Source organism: Haemaphysalis longicornis, unplaced genomic scaffold, assembly GCF_048455015.1.
Source record: "Haemaphysalis longicornis isolate Haplotype H1 unplaced genomic scaffold, Haemaphysalis longicornis Haplotype H1 scaffold_14, whole genome shotgun sequence".
Taxonomy (NCBI): domain Eukaryota; kingdom Metazoa; phylum Arthropoda; class Arachnida; order Ixodida; family Ixodidae; genus Haemaphysalis; species Haemaphysalis longicornis.
Window position 1 is genome coordinate 19,951,249 of NW_027526245.1, and position 25,257 is coordinate 19,976,505.

The 25,257-nt window shown below is 48.5% G+C and overlaps 1 protein-coding gene across 1 annotated transcript in view; it reads left to right on the plus strand.

Moving 5' to 3' along the window:
- The window catches only part of LOC144165180 (lysosomal Pro-X carboxypeptidase-like), a 77,191-nt gene that overhangs the window by 28,387 nt on the left and 23,547 nt on the right, over nt 1-25,257 (plus strand). Inside the window, exons 2-5 of the mRNA XM_077695290.1 lie at nt 11,826-11,966; nt 12,029-12,130; nt 14,874-15,055; nt 20,146-20,303. Of these exons, the coding sequence (XP_077551416.1) occupies nt 11,826-11,966; nt 12,029-12,130; nt 14,874-15,055; nt 20,146-20,303 (583 nt within the window). The remainder of the gene's footprint in view (nt 1-11,825; nt 11,967-12,028; nt 12,131-14,873; nt 15,056-20,145; nt 20,304-25,257) is intronic.

Below are 25,257 nucleotides of genomic sequence, written 5' to 3' on the forward strand. Positions count from 1 at the left end.
CTCGCATCTTGACTTGGCTATTGGTTCCGCAGTTCTCTTTCCATGTCTTGAGTGGGGTGTGGGCACGGACCCATATGGTAGTGACCACTTCCCCACTTCATTAACGTATATAGGTATAGGCCCGAGCAGTCCATCTTCCCATAAAAGATTTAATGAATCAAAAGCAAACTGGAGCACATTCACACAAACATCTCAACTACACCACACATCCATAAAACACCTACACGTGGAGGAAGCCGCCCAACTCGTCACGGCGCACATCCTCGACGCTGCCGAAAAGTCCATTCCCCAGGCCTCCAGTGGGTCCCGCACCCCAAGGAGGCCCTGGTGGAACGAGGACTGCAGGCGGGCGCGAGAGGCCCAGAACAAGGCGTGGGGTGTCCTTCGCCGGTTCCCCACGTCACATAACCTCATTTCTTTTAAACGGGCAAAGGCTTTTGGGAAGCGAGTGCGTCGTGAGGCGAAAAGGGAGAGTTGGCGCTCCTTCCTCACTTCCATCAACTCATACACTGACACGCGAAAAGTCTGGACACGAATACGAAAACTAAAAGGACAACAGACACACAGCCTGCCCCTGGTTAGTACAACAGGGGACACACTGGAAGACCAGGCTAACACACTTGCACAACACTTCGAACACGTGTCCAGTTCAGCACACTACACCAACACTTTCATTAAACACAAAGCATCATGTGAGAAGAAGTCCTTGCGAGACACTAATAAGTCGAACTCATCCTATAACACCCCCTTTTCACTTCATGAGCTGAAAGTCGCACTCGGTACTTGTAAACCTTCAGCTCCAGGTGCAGACAGGATTTCATACACAATGATACAACACTTACATGCAGACACACTTGAAACACTTCTTCACCTCTACAATAAAATATTTTTTTCGGGGCACTTCCCACGCTCTTGGAGGGAGGCCATAGTAGTGGCTTTCCTAAAGGAAGGGAAGGACCCTTCCTCTCCCGCCAGTTATCGCCCCATTGCCCTGACAAGCTGCCTGTGTAAGCTCTTCGAGAAGATGATAAACAGGAGACTCGTGTACTTCTTAGAGTACAACGGTCTTCTCGAGAGCTGTCAGGCAGGCTTTAGGGCGGGGCGATCTACGAACGATCAACTCGTTGCGTTAGAGTCATATATTAAAGATGCTTACCTCCATAAGCAGTACTGTATGACAGTATTCTTTGATCTTGAAAAGGCGTACAACACTGCTTGGCGGTACGGCATCCTCAGCGATTTGAAGTCCTTTGGTATGTCGGGTAACATGTGGAACACGCTTGCCAGCTACCTCTCTGAAAGAACGTTTCGCGTGCGAGTTGGAACTGCACTCTCTAGAGTTCATGTGCAGGAAAACGGTGTTCCGCAAGGTGGAGTCTTGAGTTGCACGTTGTTTATTGTAAAAATGAACTCTCTTCGGAAGGCTCTGCCACCAACCATTTCCTGCTCAATCTATGTAGACGACGTGCAATTATCCTTTAAGTCTTGTAACCTGTCTATCTGCGAGCGCCAAGTCCAGCTTGGTGTTAACAAGCTAGCTGGCTGGGCAGATAGCAACGGTTTTAAATTTAATCCAGTGAAGTGTACTTGTGTTTTGTTTTCGAAAAGGCGCGGCATTCGGCCGGATCCAGACATCAAACTCAATGGTGTCTCAATTCCAGTCAGAAATGAACACAAGTTTTTAGGTGTAGTCCTTGACGAAAAGCTCTCGTTCATTCCACACATAAAAGAACTTAAACATAAATGCTTAAAGGCCATGAATATACTCAAGGTTCTCTCCCACTCTTCATATGGGGCTGACAAACAACTTCTTTTACGTGTTTTTACCAGCCTAATAGGTTCACGATTAGACTATGGAAGCGTTGTTTATGGGTCAGCAAGTAAGACATCCCTGAAAATGCTGGACCCAGTGCTTCATCTGGGGCTCCGGTTGGCATGTGGCGCCTTCCGGACTAGCCCGGTCGAAAGCCTCTATGTGGAGTGTAATAAGTGGAACCTACAACGTCAGCGAGCATACACAGATCTTCTTTTTGCCTTTAAAATTTCATCTATGCCACACCATCCTTTTAAATCGGCTTTTTATGATACGTCTCAGACTGCACTACTCCTAAACCGACCATCGTTCTCTGCGCCCTTCTCTTACAGAGTTAGAGAGGAAGCGTCAGAGCTTTCTGTCTCCTTTTTAGACACCATACAAAGTTCTCAAACAGATTTTATAGCACCATGGCATCTCCGCCCGGTATCATGCGACACATCCTTCACACATGTAGATAAAAACCGAGCTCCCACATGTGCAATTCTGCAGCACTTCTTGTATTTGCAGCAGAAGTATCAATTTTCTGAATTTTATACGGACGCCTCTAAAACTGCCACCTCTGTGTCCTGCGCAGCGCATGGGCCCGGCCTTAATGTCACTAGAACTCTTAACAGTAATACCAGTATCTTTACGGCAGAGGCTTATGGTGTACTTCTTGTTGTTAATCATATCCTTCAAAGTCACATCCCACAATCCATTATATATACAGACTCCCTCAGTGTCGTGCGGGCGTTGTCGTCAACAAAGTCTTCAAAAAATCACGTTGTAAATCTAATAGTCAAGGGTATTATGTCGGTGTATGTACGCAAATTTGAACTGGTTCTTTGCTGGGTCCCTGGCCACAGTGGTATAGCCGGGAACGAAGCAGCGGACCGAATGGCTGCTGCTGCTACACTCTCGAATACAGTAGACATAACCACATTACCCTACACTGACGTGAAACCACACATCAGACAACAACTTCGCAAAACATGGCAAACACACTGGAGTGAACAAACAGACAACAAGTTACACGTAATAAAACCACACTTGGGACCATACACCACCGACACACGTAATAGATACACTGAAGTCGCCTTGGCTAGATTACGGATAGGGCACACTCATGCAACGCACTCGCACCTTCTCACGGGGTCTCCAAGACCTCTGTGCAGCAGGTGCGGAGAGGCCCTATCCGTGATCCACATTCTCATACAATGTAAGGCACTCGACATTACACGACGAAAACACTTCCCACAACTACACACACGACATATTCCACCACACCCGTCATACTTCTTAGGAGATGAAACCATGTTCTCTGTTCAGCGAACCTTAAGGTTCCTATCTGAAGTTCATTTCTTACAACTCATCTCTTATCACCATAGTTTTACCCCTGGTCCTATACACCAGCCACCGTATTTATTTTTTAACCACTCACGTTCTTCACCCTGGCCCTTTACACCAGACGTGCTCATAGTATTTAACTGACTTTATCCGATTTCCCTCCTTATCTAATAACTTTGTATTTGGCGCTCTTTGCCCATGTCGGCCTTGCGCCATTAAACTTAAGCCATCATCATGAACATCATATTCCTAAATCCATCATCTGTACAGATTCGCTGAGTGTCGTCCGTACATTATCATCCGGAAAGCCATCGAAAAACCATGTAGTTAACCTTGTCTTGAAATCAATTGTGTTGGCATATTCTTCAAACCTTCAGGTGACTGTGTGTTGGGTGCCAGGCCACTCTGGCATCGGTGGAAATGAACTGGCGGATGAAATGGCCGCCAATGCTGCACTCCGAAACACAGTAGACATACCAACACTACCTTACACAGACCACAAGCCACACATAAGACAACACTTGCGCAGAACATGGCAAACACACTGGAATGAACAGACAGACAACAAACTACATGTAATAAAGCCACACTTGGGACGGTACACATCTGACTCGCATAACAGACACATGGAAGTCGCCTTGGGTAGGCTGCAGATAGGGCACACCCATGCAACCCACTCGTCCCCGCACGGGGCACCTTGAGCAATCTTGGTGACGGTACTGGCGATACCGCGGACCCCGAGCCCCCAAACATAAGCTGGATCCAACCGTGGCGATGTGTTAATAGGTGGAGGGTTAGAAACCACGAACGGTGGCCGTCGGAGCCCAGGTCAAGCTCCGGCGGATGGGCTCCCTGTCTGTTCACCAGGCAGGGAGCTCCGGGACCTCTTTGGCTACCAGGGTAAGGTCAAAGAAGAAAGTACCCCCGTCTCCCTGCTTTTTCCTATGCCATATGGATAAATCAAAACCCCCCCCCCCAGACGTGATCAGCCCCCGAAAAGGGGCCGCACCGAAGTTTCCTTTCCATCCCTTCCAACAATCCACAGTCCGAAACCTGACAACTATCCTCGATTCTTGGTTATCGAGGCAGTTGACAAAACAAACCCTGTTTCATCCATGTCCGTATTCTTGATCACTAAGTTCCTGGAAGGCATCCTCGGAAAATCGTTCGATGCTAAGAAACTCCGTACCGGTGAAGTCCTAGTCAATGTCAAGACGCAGCAACAAGCCACTAACCTCCTGTCGCAAACCTGCATGGCAGATCTGGCCATCACAGTCACTCCCCATCGTAGCCTCAACAGCTCTCAGGGTGTGATCTCGGAGACCGATTTGTTGAATGAGACCGAAGCTTATGTGTTGGAAGGCCTGAAAGATCAGGGTGTAACTGCAGTGAGGCGTATCACCATCAGACGAGACAATAAGGAAATCCCCACAAAGCATATAATCTTGACATTCAACAAATCAAAACTTCCTGAACACATCAATGCTGGCTTCATTAGGTGGGGTGTACGACCGTACATACCTAACCCGCGCCGCTGCTACAATGCCAGCGATTCGGGCACGCTACAACTTCTTGTCGCGGCAAAACGACCTGCGCGAAATGCGCCGCACATGACCACCCTACTGAAAACTGTAACTCCACTACCTTCACCTGTGCAAACTGTCAGGGGCCGCACGCAGCATGGTCCCGCAGCTGTGAAAAGTTTCAATTAGAAAAGAAAATCATTAACATCAAGGTCACAGAAAACATCACCTTCCCGGAGGCGCGAAAGAGGTTCGCCTCCTTCCCTCTGGGCAGGTACGCCGACGCAGCTCGCCGGGGGGCGGAGCGGCGTCTGGTTTCGGCGGGGACCCAGTACCGCGAGTCGGACTTGGTCCCGCCCTCGCCCCCCCAGGGTTGCTCCAGGCAGCCCAACCAGCCTCTGCACCGCTCGCTCACCCAGCAGCGGCTGTGGTTGCAACGTCTGTTGGGGATGCCGCTGCATCCACTGCATCCTCCCCACCGGCCCATCCTCCCCCCATCCCCATCCTCCCCACCGTGCACACGCAAGGGCACGGAGATGGAGACGGAGGCAGTCGCAGCGACCCCCTCCTCTACCTCACTGCCTGTGCCACCTGTCGTGCTTCCCACGCCTTCGGCAATGGCAGCGCAGGCAAAGAATGCCCGAAAGGGTACCACGTCAAGGGGGCCTAGTCCGCTGAGGACCCCCTTGCCTTCAGATGACGACATGGACGTCGAGCCCTTCCGGCTTTCATCGCAGCGGAAGGAACGGGCTGCGACGTCCAGGTCAGTAGAGAAGGCCAGAAAGCCCCTCCCAAGAGTCCAAGCCCCGAAAGACCCTACATAAATAATCACACTCCAGTAGCTCTGAACACATAATAATGGGAAGAGAAAACATAGTTCAATGGAACTGCAGAGGCCTTCTGAATAATCTTGACGACGTGCATGAGATTCTGCATGCCAACCAGCCAAGTTTAATGTGTGTCCAGGAAACACATCTGAATTCCAAAACCACAAATGTCTTGAATAGTTACCTGGTATACATGAAAGACAGGGATGGCTGCACCCACTCTTCTGGCGGTGTGGCCATAATCGCCCGCAAATCCTTAGCATGCCACCCTGTCACCTTGAACACTATCCTTGAGGCTGTAGCCATCCGCACAATAATATTTAATAGGTTGATAACGGTATGCTCCATTTACATCCCTCCTGATCTTGCACTTTCGAGCTCTGACTTTGAGGCGCTGGTCGACCAGCTGCCGGAGCCATACATTCTAACAGGCGACCTTAATGCTCACAATTCTCTTTGGGGCTCTTCTCGTACGGATGCCCGGGGTCGCCTGATAGAGAGGTTTCTTACATCCTCTGGAGCATGCCTTTTCAATAATAAACAGCCTACATATCATAACATAGGACACAATACATACTCAAATCTTGACTTGGCTATTGGTTCGGCAATTCTCTTTCCATGTCTTGAGTGGGGTGTGGGCACGGACCCATATGGCAGTGACCACTTCCCCACATCACTAACATATATAGGTAAAGGCCCAAGCAGTGCATCTTCCCATAATAGGTTCAATGAAGCACGAGCTAACTGGAACACATTTACAGAGACATCGAAACTACACCACACATCCATAGGACACCTACACGTTGAAGAAGCTACCCAACTCCTCACGGCGCACATCCTCGACGCCGCCGAAAAGTCCATTCCCCACGCCTCTGGTGCCCCGCGCAACCAGCGGAGGCCGTGGTGGAATGAGGACTGTAGGCGGGCGCGAGAGGCCCAGAACAAGGCGTGGGGTGTCCTTCGTCGGTACCCCACGTCGGGTAACCTCATTTTGTTCAAACGGGCCAAGGCGTTAGGAAAACGTGTGCGCCGTGAGGCAAAACGAGAGAGTTGGCGTTCCTTCATAACATCAATAAACTCGTACACAGACACACGGAAAGTATGGACAAGAATACGCAAACTCAAAGGACAACAAACACACAGCCTGCCTCTGGTCAGCACAACAGGGGACACACTCGAATTCCAGGCTGACACCCTCGCACAACACTTCCAACACGTGTCCAGTTCCGCACACTACACAAACACTTTCATGAAACACAAACAAACGGCCGAAAAGAAGCCTATACTAGATAACAATAGGTCAACATCTTCTTATAACTCAGAGTTTTCATTGCATGAGCTGAGGGCTGCTTTGAGCACGTGTAAACCCTCAGCTCCAGGCCCAGACAACATCACATACACAATGATACAACACCTGCACGCAGACACTCTTCTAACACTCTTACACCTATATAACAAGATATGGCTTTCGGGGCACATTCCAAACTCTTGGAAGGAGGCTATAGTTGTAGCTTTCCTGAAGGAGGGAAAGGACCCGTCATCCCCCTCAAGTTACCGTCCTATTGCCCTGACGAGCTGCCTGTGCAAGCTCTTCGAGAAGATGATAAATCGCAGGCTCGTGTACTTCCTTGAGTACAACGGTCTTCTCGAGAGCTGCCAGGCAGGCTTCAGGGTGGGGCGATCGACGAACGATCAACTGTTAGCTCTTGACTCGTACATCAAGGATGCCTTCGCGCACAAGCAGTATTGTTTAACTGTGTTTTTCGACCTTGAGAAGGCATACGACACCGCTTGGCGTTATGGGATCCTTAGGGACCTCAAGTCATTCGGTGTTTCGGGTAACATGTTGAACGCTCTTGTCAGTTACTTGTCGGACAGGACGTTCCGAGTAAGAGTCGGTGGTGCACTCTCAAAGGTTCACGTGCAAGAAAATGGCGTGCCACAGGGTGGCGTGTTGAGCTGCACTCTCTTCATAGTAAAAATGAACTCTCTTGGTAAGGCACTGCCACCTACAATCTCTTATTCCATGTATGTAGATGACGTCCAGATATCCTATAAATGATGCAATATGTCAATCTGCGAACGTCAAGTCCAGCTTGGTGTAAAGAAACTTGCCGGCTGGGCAGACAAGAATGGTTTTAAATTGAATCCGGTAAAAAGCTCCTGCGTTGTGTTCTCCAGGAAGCGCGGTGTCCATCCGGACCCAGACATTCATCTTAATGGCGTGTCGCTTCCTGTGAACAAGGAGCACAAGTTCTTAGGTGTTGTGTTTGATCACAAACTCACATTCATTCCCCACATCAAGGAACTTAAAAATAAATGTCTCAAAACAATGAATATACTTAAGGTTCTCTCCCACCAATCCTACGGTTCCGACAAAGAACTCCTGCTTCGCTTGTATACTGCATTGGTTGGGTCTCGTTTAGACTATGGCAGTGTGGTATATGGGTCGGCGACTAAAACAGCGTTGCGAATGCTTGACCCAGTGCTACACTTGGGGCTTCGTCTCGCCTCGGGTGCTTTTCGCACTAGCCCTGTCGAGAGTCTGTATGTCGAGTGTGATAAGTGGAGCCTTGAGAACCAACGAACGTACATGGACTTGCGATATGCTTTTAAAATTTCATCATTGAATAATCATCCTTTTTATCCTGTCTTTAACGATACATCAACATCTCTGCTCTTTGCAAATCGCCCATCCGTTCCTCTGCCCTTTTCACTTAGAGTGAGAGAGAGAGCCTCGGATCTAAGTGCTTCGTTTTTAGATGTGTACAGGTCATCCTTTTCTAACAGTTTACCGCCTTGGCAAGTTCGCCCGGTGTCGTGCGACCTTTCTTTTATGAGACTTGACAAAAATCGTGTACCACGAGCTGCAATACTGCAGCACTTTCTGTCTTTGCAGTTTAAATACACATGTGCAGAATTTTATAGTGACGCTTCTAAATCCTCCAGTATGGTGTCGTGCGCTGCTCATGGTCCTAATTTCTATGCAGCCAGAACCATGAGCGTGCACACATCAATTTTTTCAGCAGAAGCGTATGGGATTTTACTGATTGTACGACACATTCTTGAAACTCAAATTCCCAATTCCATCATCTATACAGATTCTTTGAGTGTTGTTCGCGCACTGTCATCGCACAAGCCCCCCAAAAACCACATAGTTAATCTTGTATTCAGCACTATCATGTCCGTGTATGCACAAAAGCATGAGCTGGTCCTCTGCTGGGTCCCAGGACATGCAGGGATCGCTGGGAACGAGTTGGCAGACGAGAGGGCTGGTGCTGCTGCACTCAGGAACACTGTGGACATTACAACGGTACCCTACACAGACCTCAAGCCACACATAAGACAACACCTGCGCAGAACATGGCAAACACACTGGGACGAACAGACAGACAACAAACTACATGTAATAAAGCCACACTTGGGACGGTACACATCTGACTCACACAACAGACACACTGAAGTCGCCTTGGGTAGGCTGCGGATAGGGCACACCCATGCGACGCACTCGTATCTGCTGACGGGATCTTCTAGACCCCAGTGCAGCAAGTGCGGAGAGGCCCTATCCGTAGTGCACATACTAATCACATGCAAGGCACTTCACACAACACGACACAAACACTTCAGAGAACTCTACAGACAACATATTCCCCTACATCCATCGTTTTTCCTAGGTGATGATGCCATTGTTTCCGTGAAACGTGTGTTTGAGTATTTGTCCGACGTCAAGTTTTTAAACCTCATTTCCTATCACGCATCATGAAATCTGGCCCTATACACCAGCCATGCTCATTGTCGTGTTGTGATTTTACTTTTGTTTTTGCTGATTTTACTTAGTGTTTAAGGTTCCACCCCTATCATCGACTATTGTTTTGGCGCTCTTTGCCCCAGTTGGCCTTGCGCCATAAACACCCAACGATCATCAGCAACCCACTCGTATCTGCTGACGGGATCTTCTAGACCCCAGTGCGGCAGGTGCGGAGAGGCCCTATCCGTAGTGCACATACTAATCACATGCAAGGCACTTCACACAACACGTCACAAACACTTCAGAGAACTTTACAGACAACATGTTCCCCTACATCCATCAATGTTTCTAGGTGACGATGCAATGGTTTCTGTGAAACGTGTCTTTGACTATTTGTCAGATACCAAGTTTTTAAACCTCATTTCCTATCACGCATAATCAAATCTGGCCCTATACACCAGCCATCACCATTATCTTTAATTGATTTTACTATGTTCGGCTTACACGTTGTTATACCTACCCTTGTGAGGTAATCACCTCTCTTTATTAAATAACCTCTTCTTTGGCGCTCTTTGCCCTCGTTGGCCTTGCGCCATTAAGCACTAACATCATCATTAGAGTAAGGGCCCTTTACACCCATATATACACTATTTTTATCAAGTACATCACAATCATCGCCATGGCATTTTAACAAATGTGACAAAACAAACATTGTCTTGGCGCTCTTTGGCCTCAGACGCCCTTGCGCCAATAAAATATACATAGTAGTAGAAATGATTTGCTCTGCGGTTAAAGGCTGTAAAATGCGATGTTTCTTCTCTACCATAAGTTATTCAAGGAACGGTGTGCTAATGCCATCCTCCTTACTATTTTAGGTGGGTAATCATAGGACAAATTTGGGCCTACACATAAGTATAAAGCCACAATATCGGGCTAGTTGGTATATAGACAATAAAACTAACATGGGGTGGATATCGTTGGTGCTCAGATCAGTTGTTTTTTTGAGGATGTTTGAACAAAGTATTGACACTGAAGCTCACAGTGAATCACAAACACCAGACCAAACTTTTTGTCTTGTAGGGATAACTGATGTTGTGACGATTTTTTTTTTCAATCGTGTGAGTGCAAGTAATGAAAAGTTGGTTTTGTTGCGTGTCAGGTGCGTTGAATTACTGTTACAGCTTGAGCTTCAACGAATGCATTCACATTTTGTTGTGTTATACCGAAACTGTGATAAGTGTGATGCCATTCACAAATGTAGTGTCGTGCTATCAACCGCGCTTTCTGTAGTATTTCTAGAGTTGACGCTACATTGTGATTAGCACAGTAGCCACGATCGCAGAGACAGTAAAAAGAAATAATTTTAGCTCTCTAAACAGTTCACTACCATTGCCAGCGCTAATCCTGTCGCCTTCTTTTCCTTTGTCCTTCGTCTGTGCGAGCTGTTAGTCAGCATGAGGTCAAAACCAGTTTTGTTCCAATACTTGTTGGAACAAAACGCTGCACAAGTTTCTAAACTGTCTGTAACAATAACATTTCTGCCAGTGTTGAAATGTGTGTGGCCTTGTATGGATTATTATGCCGGTATTTTTTGTATGTTTTGAGTATTTTGATGTGGTTTTTGCCACGATGTCATCGTTCTCCTCGTATTGAAGGTGGTTCTGCCGGTGAATATTTCCTGACGAGTCCTCTCCTGTTACGTACTCCTGAATTCACACTACCTTGACTTCGGGTAGATTCTCCTTTAGAGACATCGGGATTACTTGTTTCCATTTTTTATGACCTCGTCTTGTTTCTAAAGCGCGTCTATTGGCGTGGACGTGATTGCTAGCGAACTACGGCGGAGGCGTTGGAGTCATGGGGGACAAGAGACGCGCGCACAGACAGACAGAGAGGGAGAGCAAGGGCGACCGAGAGAGATGTCAACATGGGGGTTGTAATGTTTGGCATTGTTAGTGTGATAACTAGAAACGGAACCTTTATACCACGAGACCTCCTGCTACCTTGAGCGTCACTTCTCAATTCCCGCTTCGGCAAAAAACATAAACCGTTGCTTCAAGATTAATGTAGTTCATCAACGTTTGCATGCTTTTACAGCCACAGACATAAACTTATACCATCAAACAACACGAGAAAAATGTGCTTCTCAGACCGAAATATACATACATCACTTCTCTGACGCCGTCTGAATAATGCGCCGTTAAGTAAATGGGCATTTCTCGCGAAAATTCTAGATATCTAACAGGAGAATTTCACTCCTAGCGAAAGAAAGATTTTTTTACATTTGTGTTTTAGTGCAGGCCACAAAAGTTACTTCAAGAGGCGGCGGCCTAGAGCGATGCGCATGCGGTTCTCCTATACTCCCTTACACGGAGTATAAGTTGAGCAGAAAGCCAGCCTATAGGTGCATGTGGCGTTGCTTAGTCCAGCTATTGCTCGAGTTGAGTGCGGCTGTCTCGCTTCCGTTCAGACCTTCCCGCCAATGAAGGATGCGTGGAATGTGACAGATATTGTGTGCGAAGTAGAGTAGAGTAGAGGCAACGGTGAGCAGCCCCTTCTTAACTGACGAGATGTGAACACTGCAGGTGGACCACTTCTCGTTCCACAACAACAAGACCTTCGAGATGCGCTACCTTCTGGGCGACCAGCACTGGGATCGCGACGGGGGACCAATCTTCATCTACACAGGCAACGAGGACGCGATAGAAGGCTTCGTACGCAGCGCCGTAGGTTTTTCTCGCGCATTTCTCTTCGTGGTGAGGGTGATGACGCGGCGTGTCCTGTGCAGGGCCTGCTGTGGGAGTGGGCTCCCGAGTTCAGCGCCCTGGTCATCTTTGCGGAGCACCGCTTCTTCGGCAGCTCGCTCCCGTTCGGCGACAGGTCATTCGAGGTACGTGGACCTTTGGCGGCATGACAACCAAAGCAGAAAATTGGGCTAGTTGTCGCTTGAATACATTTCACCAGCGAAAAAAAAAAAACACGAGGACGAAGAAAGGTGACTGGACACTCACGAGACTTCAAAATAAACGGGCTCATACAAGTACAGACCCTTCATGCACCACCAAGGTAGAAAAAAGTAAAACATATAATGATAAAAATACACGTTTTCCCTGTCACAGCCATAAGTACAGCCCGACACACGCCAAGCTATGTATCGCGCATGTGCTCTTGCAAGAACGTAACTCCTTTTCGGTGGCAATAATCGAAGGCATGTTCTCACATTCCTCTGCTTCCCCGTAGATATATGTTAGTCCTAGTTTCTCTCACTAATGGTTTGGTAGCGTCTTCATCCTAACACAGGTGTGGCATTACGTCACGTTTTTTGTGTTATCATTCCGTGTTTCACGGGGGCCAAGTAAAATTTTCATTTGAAGTCTGGCGAGCGTCCAGTTTGACTCTTGCTGCGGTGATATTAGGGCGTTACAACCGCCCTTAGAGACGGCAAGTGGCATGTAAAAATTGGATTACCCTTGCGAATAGGCCGCCAGGAAAGCCAACTGTCTGCGGTCGCCTTTCTTTATTTCCTTCTTCCACTCCATCGTTCATTGAGTCTGGAGAACACTTAAAAATGCTTCGGCAGCTCACTGGGAAAGCTCCCTCGTAAGACGAGGTTAAGTTGGCTTGGCAAGAAAGTGAAGACAATGTAAACAGCGATACGGAAGGTTTCCATCTTCAGTCTCGGTAATGAAATTCTTGAAGAGGTGGATGGAGATGCCGACCTTAGGAGTTGGGAAAGTTGTTAGTGCCTGACCAGTGGTGGCTCAGTGGCTGGTCCAGTGCTGCTGAGTCCAAGGTCGCGGGTTCGATTCCCGGCCGTGGCGGCCGCTTTTTTGATGGATACGAAAAGCGAAAACGCCTATGTGCTGGAGATGTCGGTTTAAACTTCAAATGGACGTAGAAGGGGCTAGTTGGTAATGTTTCATACTGAACTACGCAAAGTATACACACGAATAGGACGCTAACGCGACTGGGGCGAGGCGCCTCGTCCCATTCCTCTTAGCGTCCTATTTGTGTGTATACTTTGCGTAGTTCAGTATGGAGATTTCGGCGCACGTTAAGGATCGCCAGGTGGTGAAAACTAATTCGGAGCCCTCCATTACCGCGCGTATCATCGCATGTGTGTCGTTGGCGCGTTAAACCACATAATCAATGAATAAATTAGTGCCTGACGAAATATTGGGCCAGAACTAGGACGTTTAAGTAGTATAGAGTGGGGGCGCTCGGCAAGCACTCTCAAGCAATGAACAATAGGCAACCTGTGTCTTTTAATAGAATGGTGGGCACCTAAAACTTACTCCTGGTGGTTATTTATGGGCAGCAACGTGCCACCTTACAGAGCGTGTTGAAAGCTTAGGTGAACCCGACAAGCCACGGAGAGAATGCTTATAGGAGCAAAACCCCCCAAAATAGGCACTTAATTTCTCGGATTAGTGGCAAAAGTCACGACGAAATCACCGTAGCTTGGCCTAAGAGAACGAAAAGGACTTTTGCGGGTAGCTGGACCAATCGAGAAAAAACAGCCCCTATCCGAGGGGCTGTCGGCAGAGCCCCTCGGGATAGATTACTGTAATTTACTGGATGGCCGAGGACTGAAATAGACACAGGAGAGACGGGGGAGGCAATGACAGATTTTCGACATCACGGTATAGATGGCGATGAAAATCTCTGCAGCAGACCTTCGTCAGACAATGGACGTCGCTGGGCTATCATGATGATGGTGGTACTTCCAATTTCTCTCGCACCCGCATATTCTCTCCCAAATAACCATGACGGACGCTTATGATTTACACCCCAGTTGGTAGGGGAAAGGGTGTTCGGTCACCGTAACCAGAAATTCCGTACAAGAGCTTGATTTTTTGTCTGTGCCAGCTGCATCATTGCACGCACGCGCACGCAGACACTCTAATATGGATTGTTGAAGGCAATTCACGCCTCACGCGGGGTGTCAGTGTGTGTGCACGCTATTCAGTAGGTGCTCGTACACGCATCGTCTATCACTATGAATGAAAATTGAAAACAATTGTTTATTCACCCACAGCGAACGTGGGATGAGGTGCTGGAAAAGCTATTTCCAGCGGTTTGACGTATTCAGTCCCTCCCACTCCGAGGCAGGATACCATTGGCAGGTGTTACGTACAATAAATGCACGCAGTTCCATACATAACGTTTTGTCGACTGACTGGAAACATGAATCAGTGTTATATGCTTTCTGTGAGGAAGCGAGGTAGGAGCGGCAGAGTAACGTTAACCTTTGACCAAACAGAGGAGTTCAACATAGCTAAATCGTTCAATAAACCAAAAGGTGGGGTGTCACGATACGCCCCGTTTTTGTAGTTTAGCACCGGTGCCTGGCGCTTGTGAGACTATCGCTTCCCTCATACAGAATCTATCCTGCTACACTTCGGACCTGACTATTCCTAAACCCCAAGGCAGGAATTCTTCAGTGGATTCGGCTATTCTTTGCTACACTTGGCGCTGACCTGCAAACACGGCACCTGAACGCCCATTGCGCGCATTTGCTTGAAATGAACCCATAGATACCGAAGGGATTAGCCCTGCGGCCAGCCCTCGAATCTTGGTGCCGTGGCAGAAAGGCTTTTGGTTCAAAGGATAACAGACTGCGGCGCTCGCAGAGTCCCAACCACTTGGGCTACCTGACCAGCGAGCAAGCCATGGCGGACTACGCGGACCTCCTCCTTCACCTCAAGTACACGCTGCCAGGAGCCCGGAAAAGCCCTGTTGTGGCCTTCGGCGGCTCGTACGGCGCCATGCTAGCAGCCTGGATGCGCTCCAAGTATCCGCATCTGGTCGATGCGTGAGTAATGTTTGTTTGTCGGTATACTGATTTAGAACCAGCTTTTCATCAAATGCTTCATACCCGACCTTCCACTATGTTGCCTCTATAGCTGTACGCAGGCGTTCCACTCTCCACAAACTAACCAGGAATTGCTTTACTTTAGCCTATCGTTATAATTTTACCGCACACTCCGTCGGCTATGGAAACCATAGACCCCCCTCAACTGCATCCGTGCACAATTCATAAAATAGCCACTTATTGGCTTAAAGGGCGCCTAGCACGGGTACTGTGAATACCCTTTGCTACGTCCTAAAGACCGAACCATCAGTGACACGAGAAATTGATGGTGCCAATGGAGAACTCTCACACTAGGAGCTTATATCGTTTTGTCTGCACTAATTCCAACCCCCACTAATTCCAACCGCATATATAATGTGATACTGCTACAACTACCCTTCATGCTCGGACATATAAAAAATTGGCCACCTTCGTAATCGAGGCGCGAAAAATGAGGAAGCAGCAGAGCTGGTGGCCTTCACTAGCTTTAACTTGGCTTTTCTTAGCTCTCCATCTTATTGGTAGATGAGACACTGATTCCCCTGAGCGCACGCAGTCTCTCTCATCCAGGAGAACACCTTCAAGACACAGCTGACGCCCCCACAAGGCTGAGCCAACTTGCGACTCGCGCCTCCCCACCCAGACATCTGCGCCGGGACGCGTACTCCCCACGACTTACTCGTCGGCTCCTTGCATCCTCGCGACTTTTCTTCACACTTCTTGTCGTAGCATCTTCCTCGTCTTCCCTTTGCAAGGCCAAACTAAAAGAACGTTCTTCCTGGCACAAACGTGTCGTGGCCTTGTATCAACTGAGCGAACGAATTGCGACGACCCGCCGACCGCCGTCTGACTAAACACCGGGCCGACTGATTCAGTCTGAGGGTCGGCGAGCCGTGCAGTAGTGCAGTCAAACCAAGTCATCTTGTTTTGACATCATAGGGAATGTCATCGGAAATCGACAACGAAGATGAAGAGAGGAGACAAGCACTTTCGAATTGATATTTCTACTGAATAAAGTCACGTAAACGCAGAGAGAGTGGTCGAAATATGGGCTAGAGGCTCCAGACCACAATTTGCGATAGTAATCCTGCAAAGTCTGCAAATACCTTTAGTGTCCTTTTAATAGAACGTGAGCTCCAGATGCTGCTTTTTTTAAAGCAGCCTCGCATTGCTCAGAATAAACAAGCTCGAGTGGTTCCACCTGCAGCCATTCATGTAGTTAGGAAAAATTGTCGACGTGAATGTTGTTAAAATCTAAGAGAGTCAGTCAAAATGTGGAGTTTCTCACGCTCTCGAATTTCTTCATTTTATTTATAAGATCTGGCTCTTCATTTCAATAAAAGGTGATCTATGCTCAAAACATCGGGTTAGGATCACAGGGGTTCCAGGTGTTTTTCCCTTTTAAAGGGACACTGAAGTGAATTTGTTAAGCTCCCACCTTTGCTTGCACTGCGCAGACTGGCTCAAATTACCACACTTTTCATCGTTTATCCGGTTTATAAGTCGCTAATTATTTTATAAAGCGGGAAAGACGAAAAAACATCTCCCCGCGAGGGGGACTCGAGTAAATGCGTCGCATAGGGGGTAGGTGTATTGCGTTAACGTTTAGGGTTTGGGGAGTTGGTGGTACTGAATGCGTTGTATCAGCAGCTTCTTGACGTAGTTTGAATGAGTCAAGGATATAAGGCGCGTTCGTGGCCTTCCATTCTGTGTCGGGTTTGTGGCGCAGTGGGTAGAGCACCATGTACCTTGCGTTCCGCCCGCAGAGTCGTGGGATCGAAACCTGGCGCCGGTAAGTATTATTTTTTTATATAGTGTAGGGGGAGGGGTGCGGACCTGTTGTTAAGAGCGAGGAGGGTAGCGTGATGCGGGAGAGGAGGAGTGGGGGAGAGGGCGCGCCTGCGCGCTGAGCTGTTGCGGACGGACATCGGACGCTACATGTGAGTTAAAGAAGTGCTCTGCATTTAAAACTACCATGCGCGGTCTGTGGCGGCCGCACAAACTAAAGGCTGTGACGACATCAGGAGATGCACCTTGATTGGACGATGTCCAAGGACAGAATTCACACAAGTTAAGGTTTCGGTTCTGTTAAACAACATTGCTTGACATCCGACGGCATCGTTGGATGGGCATTCTCGCCATCTCAGTAATCGTCGTACCGCGCTTCTGTCATGTTATCGGCTGTAAAATGCCTAAGATAAGCCCCCCGGGACGGCTTGGAATGGTAGCAATAACTCGCCGAGGCGTACGCAGTGGATGAACGCCCTCCGCGTCACCGCAGACGCTCAAATTCCATGCGATTTTCCCGGATATTCGGAGCTTGCCTCATTCATGCCTGTATCGTAGAAAGCGTGTTCGCACCAGGCCAAGGTCTGCTGATTCTTTTCTGTGCCCACTGCCCTCAAGTAGTCGGTGCTTGTAGGAACAGCACGCCAACGAGAACTCGCTAGCGCGTCATTGTCAGTTTCTGCGCGTTCTGCGAACTGGCTCGTGGAGCAGTGAACGTTACGGCCCAAAAAGGGTGAACTCAGTTTAGAAAGCATCGGCCACAAACGAAATAATCCACTTACAAAAAAAAGCATGTACCTTCGGGGATTTGAACTTGCGCCTTGCAAAACAATAATCCTAGCGCTTCACACAACTAGGCCACTACCCAGCGCTGCCGAGGTTGGATATGTAAGGTGTATAATTTACAAGCAGTTTACACTTTTATTTAGTTTTAACATTTCAAGTACCTTAGGTGACTATTTGTTCTATAGCGCTCGTGTAGTAAGCGTGCCCCTAACTTAGACAATATCTCACGTCTAGCAATTACATTTCTTAGACGTAAAAGCGTTTGCAGATGTGTGGTCGTAATGCTGACCGCTGGGCTTGTTCACCCAGCGCAAAAAAAGAGTGCTTCCTGCTCCCTAGTTTTGTGTTGTACGGTAAAAGTTTCAGTTGAATATATTTCTTTAGTACCCATATTGACTTCGCTGACTCTTCTCCCGCCTTCAAGTGGCTTTACATTTTCCTACTAGCGTACCAGTCAGCGGAGCGTCGCATGTGCACTTGTGCAGCGCTTGTGTGGAGTGACCCGGATTCGAAGCTTGATACAGTGTACACACTAACGAAGTAAAGAAAGGCAAATTCTTTCATTCACATACGTGTTGTGGCTTAGTTTCAACTGAGCGAGCGAAGTGCGACGACGCTGGGCCGACTGACTCGGTCGGAAGGTCGGCGAGCCGTGCAGTAGCGCAGCCAATTGCGAGCTCACGTCCTCCTGTTGTCACACGAAAACGTCACAGGAAATGGGCGAGGGTGCAGAGAGGAGGACAGCATTTTCGATTTGATTTTTCTACTAAATAATTTCCCTCAAACGCGCTCAGAGTGGTCGAAACATGGCCTATGGACTCCCGACTACAATTTGCGCTAGTAATCCCGCAATGTTTAGAAATCACTTCAGTGTCCCTTTAATGTTGGGACATATGTATGTATCTGTGCGTAACTATGTATTTATACATTGTTGAAAAATTGACAACATATTCTTTTGTCTATGGTTGACAACGAAATGCTCTTGTATGTACTGTGCTCAATGTTGTCCATGGTACAGGAGGCAGGGGCCTCGTCAAGCTACCGTTGGGTGGCTTTTTATCCCGCCTCCTTGTGTACCAAAAAGCGTGAAATAAATGCAGACTTGACTTCAAACTTGAAATATATTTTCAAACGCCTTGGTTATTAGGCCGAGAAACGCGCCTATCATTGCTTGAGTATTCTAGAAGTATTCTAATATTACTTTTGTAATAAACTTTTCGCGAGGATGCGCACGAAGTTGAATGTAGTCAGAACAGGAAGCTGAAGACTTTTGGGTGTATTCGCGGAGGGAATGGCAAGATTTATTTGGGGCGCTAGTTTCAAAATGATTGCTAGCTCCCCTTTTAAACATTATGTCTAGTTTAGCTAGCGAATTTTGTTTTATTTTATTTAGTAAGTGTTTTTCAACGCTAATTTTCCTAACAAAAGCTAAAACGCGATGTCATTATTGAGTGACAGCGTCGGTGTCGCATTTCTTGAACGTTGTACCAACGCCAAAAGTATTAGAAGAATCGGATTCGTGGACCTTAATAAATCCGAGATTTCTTCCGTCAAAAGAAGTTCTCGAAGGCGTATTAATACTGTGCGGTTTTATTTAAATACAGCATTACTTTTTAAACACCCGAGTGGAACACAGAGGTGTTATCCATTGAAGTAGAAAGAATGTTCCGTCATTTTCTCGCGTCGGAAGCTAAAACTATTGATATGCGTTTTAACAAACTAGTAATTACCGCCGTTTGGATTCAAAAAGTAGAGCGCGACTTGGACAACGACAATAAAGAAGGACGACGGGACAAGCGCTTGTCCCGTCGTCCTTCTTTACGGTCGTTGTCCAAGTCTCCCTCTATTTTTTGAATCATAATGCACCAACGTGCCCAACAGATTTGCTTAACGCGGTTTGGATATAGTGGTTGCGGTCTGTTGCCTCTAGCGTCTGTCCAGGATTACGTAAAAAATAACTTGGCAGCAAAGCTTTGCAACCACGTTGCAGAGGCCTAGTACCTAACGTCCAGTACTCAAAGTTCGCACCGGTTTTCTCACGTATTTATAATACAAGTGTCCTTTGGCAAAGATTATTCGGTTGTTTTTCGCCATGCCTACTCCTGGCCACAACCGGAAGGGCTCTGCAGTCGTTTGCGGCTGCGCTCGACGGCCGGCGCAAACTGCACCTCACGCGCGCCCCGACGTACGTGTTTTAGACAACGTGCGGACAGGACGCGGTGTCACGAAATGTCAGCTTCCTTGTTGCGTGGTAAGAGCAACAGCGGCGATGGCAAAAACTGGTTGAGACCAACTGCGCTGCTGGCCGCCGCGACTGGGGCGATTGCGGCTGACATAGAGCTGCCGGAATCGCTTGCTGACATAGAGCTGCCGGAATCGCTTGTCTCTATCCGTCATGTCTAAGTCGCCATTGTTGGCCTCATTAAGACTGCGCGTTTGACGAACGGTGAAGTTATCCTCGCGTGTTGTCCTTGCAGCGCACTTGCGTCTGGCGGCCCTTTCAAGATGCCGCCGGGCTTGGCCCCCTGCTCCACGTACAGCGAGGCGGTCACGAAGGCGTACCGCGCAGAATCGGAGGCATGCGTCGAGGCCATCAGGGAGTCGTGGCTGGTCATGGAGCGACTCGCCTCCACAGGTGCTATATCATTTCGCACTCGAACAGTCATGCCCGGAAATTTCGCAATGCCGGTCGGAGTCCTATCGCTTATCGTTTATTAGCGTGCTCAGGAACAGAAGAAGGGCCATGTGCTGGCTCGAAGTACGATGAACACTAATTAAAAAAGGTGTAGCACTGGTAACACACAAGAAAAGTTACTCTTCATTGTACGCACAAACATACAAGCACGTACACACCCATACAGTACACAAGTACAATGCCTAGCAGTGAGCCATGCGACACGAGTGGTCGTCGCACTAACGTACTCGTTAGAGAAATTACTACAATGTACAGTTGTACGGAAACGGGGTGATGTAAGATGGCCTACACATGAGAAAGGAAGCGTGTGATGAATTTCGTATGAAAGCGGCAGCGCAACAGATGGAACGGAACGGGGTAAGTGTTTGTCTCATTTTTGCTCCCCAACCCCCCCTCCCCCCCCCCGTCTGTTGCGCTGCCATTTTCTTCCGAAGTTGTGTAGCAACCAGCTCATGTGTCAACTCTTCTGATGTAATAAATATACAGGCAGGAAATAAAATAGAAATTGCAGAAAAGAGAGAAGGTACGGCCTCGTCATCCTTTCATGCCCAATTTACGGGGTAAGCGTCACTCGGGTTACAAACACAACGATACAAAAAGAGGTCAGCTATAGCACGGCACGCTCACAGACATGTTGCGAAACGCAGTGAGTGAGTTATTAAATATACCTAAATATTCAGAGCAGTGCGGTAGCTAGGTTATGGGGAACGGGCGCAGGGACGTACTGGGGCCCCACTTGACAAAGGGCGCCTAGCTGATCCCGCCAAACATGTGCCCTAGTTAAAAAAAAAAAAGAACGTGGCAGCGGTTCGGTGATGCTGCAGAACTCGCTACTCGAACTGTTACACTGCTCTTTCTCTAGTGAAGCACACGCGAGCTAGGTTTGTTGACTCAAGTATGTCAGGATTACAGTGAACTAGAATATTGTAATAGTGGCCAATGCGACACCAGCATGTTGAAGCCAGAAATACAGAAATCCGCTAGGGGCGCTGGTATTGAATACTGCGGTAGGCACGAATGGGATACCAATGGAGTTGATTAACCAATAAGAGCCAAAGAGCAAGGGAAAGCTACTACGCGCCATCAGAACAGGGATAGAAAAGAAGGCAATACCGGACACGTGGCAAACGAGCACGATAACTTAATGTACACGGGCAAAGGAGGCAGGACTAAACCGAGCTCGTATAGGTCGGTAGCCGTCACGTCAGTCCTGTACAGGTTAGCAATGCAGGCAAGGAAGTTCGATCTGTAGCGTGTAGGGGCCAAGCCCCTCCAATTGGGGCGGGGAGGCGCTAGCGACGTCCTCCTGCTTGGTGGGGCGAGGGCGATCATAGCGCGCCTCAATCCTCTTCCTACGAGGCGACGGGGGATGTGCGCAGTAGACTGCCCGGGTAGACCGCCCTATAGGGACGCGCAGCGATCGCACGTTACGTAAATACCTTTCGGCTGGCCGTTTCTTGCGCTAACCGTTGTTTCCCACTTCTGTCGGTCACGGCACCCGCCGTGTCGCTTGGCGCATGCCTTGATTGGCGTCAGTGCGTTTACCTAGGATGCCCGGCGAGTCTCCGCGGGCATATTCCACTCCTTGATGGGTTGCCCCCGCGTCCGCGCTGTTACGGCTTGCACAGTCTATGGTCAGTGGACGAGCGCCGATGCCGCCAGGTCGAGTCCAGTGGCCTGAAATGTGTAACGGCCACAGAGAGCCCCCTTCCCTATGTCAGCGAGCGTTGCGGCCGGCCAACGCCGGCGGACGCTAACTGCTGGCCGACTACGGGCTGCGCACACGCTGACGGCTGTAGGGGCTAGGTGCGTAGTGCAGTGTAGTGTTTGTATTGTGGTTGTCCGCGTAATAAACCCCTGTACTATGGAAGGTATCGCTTCCCTGGGAAGTGACTGACAACGTACACGCGCGGCCAGATTCGTGGCTCGCTCTCGAATCTATTGTGGGCAGATTCTCTCGATAGGGCGGTTCGGTGCTGCGCGAGAGCAGTGAGAATAATGACGGTGCGCTATTATATCATAATATTCTGTTCCTTAATGGGAAGCATTAAGGATAGGATATTCCCACAAGCGGTGGGTAGCAGAAAATATGATACTAGGGGAACTCAAAAACGGGGTTTGAGAGGACAGAAGACTAGATGACAACTTATTTGTTGTAAGCCGATGCATACAGGTGGCGAAGATGCAAAACCGACCTTTGTGGTTAGCCTTACTGGATATTAAAGCGGCTTATGATAATGTAGACAGGGAGCAGCTATGAAGTATCCTGGAGGACGAGGGAGTGGGGGAAGAATTCATTAGCTTACTCAGGGAGCTATACCGGGAGAACCAAGTGCGAATAGTGTGGGAGGGGATAACCTACAATAGGCCTGCATGCACCTACAAGGGTTTCGAACAAGGAGGTCCTCTCTCTCCCCACAGCTGTTCCTGATCTACATGGCGGGGTCAGAAAGGAATCTGGAGGGCAGTACTCGGGGGTTTGACTTATCATACCTAAAAAACGGACAGGTGGTAGAACAATGCGTTCCAGGACCGATTGATGCAGACGACATATTGTTGATGGCGGGTGACCGGATAAACCCGCCGTGGTGGCATAGTGGCTAAGGCGTTGCGCTGCTGAGCACGAGGTCGCGGGTTGGATTCCCGGCCGCGGCGGCCAGTTTTCTGATGGAGGCGAAAAGCAAAAACTCCCGTGTGTACGAGATTTCGGCGCACGCTACATATTCCCAGGTGGTCAAAATTAATCCGGAGCGCCTCATCGCCTGCGTTGCGTCGGCGCGTTAAACCGTACAATCAATCGGGTGACCGGATAAGTATGCAGGGCTTGATGGATATATGCGGTGAAGAAGCGACGCACCTAGGGCTATCCTTTAGCAGAGGAAAATCAGGGATGATGGTATTTAACGACGGCGCGGAGCACAAAACAGTAACAGTGCAACAAGTAGAAATACCATGAGTGAAACAGTATAAATATTAAGGAGTATGGCTTAACGATAGCGAGGATTACACGCATGCGCACGAGGCTCACGAAGAGGCGACTGGAAGGGTGGTGGAGGAAAAGTAGGGAAGGGATGCGTACGCAGGCGGAGTAACCATATGGTTGATTGTTTAGGACAGCGTGGGGAGGAAAAAAGGAGGAGAGAGTTTAAAGCTGGGATGAGGGGCAGATGAGGGGGGGGGCAAATCTAATAGTTCAGCTAGAAGTGGGGCAAGTAAGTGGAAGAAAACTGGCAAGTCGGTTGCTCACAACCGACGGCCCGATTCAAAGGGAGAGCCGCTAATCATCATCATCATCGTCGCCAGAAGGGGACGTAGCGTAGTGGATAGAGCGTCCGGCTTCCCATCGGCGTCCATTGGTCCAAAACCCATCGGAGGACATTTTTTTTGCGTATGCATGGGGCGCACGTAGACGTTTTTGTTAAAGCAGACCTCTTGTGACGATTATTCGTATTCCTTTACAGGGAAGCTGTATTACGCTACGATTTCATACATTTTTCGATTCCATCACATCAAGGCGCGTTAAATACAGCGAGGGGTTCGTGGCTGCGCGTTTCTTTTTTGTTTGCGTGCGGGCTTATTGGAGATCCGCAAGCTCCGAGGTCATTTTCGGGAAACACGTGTTTTAACCTGGCTGTAGCTTAAAGGGACCCTGCAACACTTTCGATAAACGCTTTCACTCATTCCTTCGCGTCTTGAAGCAGCTACAGTTATCGCCAGCATGGTGCGGCACTGCGTGCTTTGCTCGTCGCACCAGATACGCCTTTCGTTTATGCTTTGTTTTTGTGGCTTTATTTTTAAAGTTGCTATCGAAAAGCGCTCAGTGCTGCAACTGAAGGAAAACCGACCAACAGCCGCTACATGGCCTCAGTGACGTAATTCAGGCCGTCGAAGACCGTCAACACCGGGAAAGAGAGAAAAATCTTTTGAGCGAGTTTTCAAGTTATCTGATGAGTATTGCGTAGTAATTTTTGGCTGAGGTACTTTGGGACCCCCTAACCTAAGTACTGGGTGTGTTGGGTGACTACGTTCTGCAAGCATTAAGGATATCAAAAAAACTTGAAAAATTTTTGCAGGGTCCCTTTATGGAAACAAGCAGCACTGTAACATGTAAAAGACTGATCGAATACATTTGTAAGCGGAAGGGGATCGCGACGCGAATTTCGAAAACTCGGGGCGGAAGCAAGGTGTCCAATTAAAAAATGATTTAGAACATGAGAAGGAATAGTACGCAAATGTAGAATACGAAACTGAATATGAAATCAATGCAAAAGTTAAAAAAACTTTGGTATGCAGTCGGCGTGCTCATAAAGGTATCTAATCGCGGCACTTTTTGTTTTTCTTAACGAGCATTCTTTAACCCCAGAAATCGCAAACCTATTTCCAGGCAAATAAAAATTCCACAAACGTGCGTACCGTTGGTTAGGGCTAATGCGACCTCATCCATGCATAAACCAGCATGAAATTTCACACCCGTCAAAAATTAATAAACGCACCCACCGTTTCCCCCTCTCCACCGGCCCGAAGCACACGCGAGGGCCCCGACGAGATGGAGACGGAGGCAGTCGCAGCGACCCCCTCCCCTGCCTCACTGCCTGTGCCACCTGTGGTGCTCCCCACGCCTTCGGCACTGCCAGCACAGGCAAGAAACACCCTAAAGGGTACGACGTCAAGGGGGCCCAGTCCGCTGGGCACCCCCTTGCCTTCAGATGACGACATGGACGTCGAGCCCTTCCGGCTTTCATCGCAATGGAAGGAACGGGCTGTGACGTCCAGGTCAGTAGAGAAGGTCAGAAAACTCCTTCCAAGAGTGCAAGCCCCGAAAGACCCTACATAAATAGTCACACTCCAGTAGCTCTGAACACATAATAATGGGAAGAGAAAATATTGTTCAATG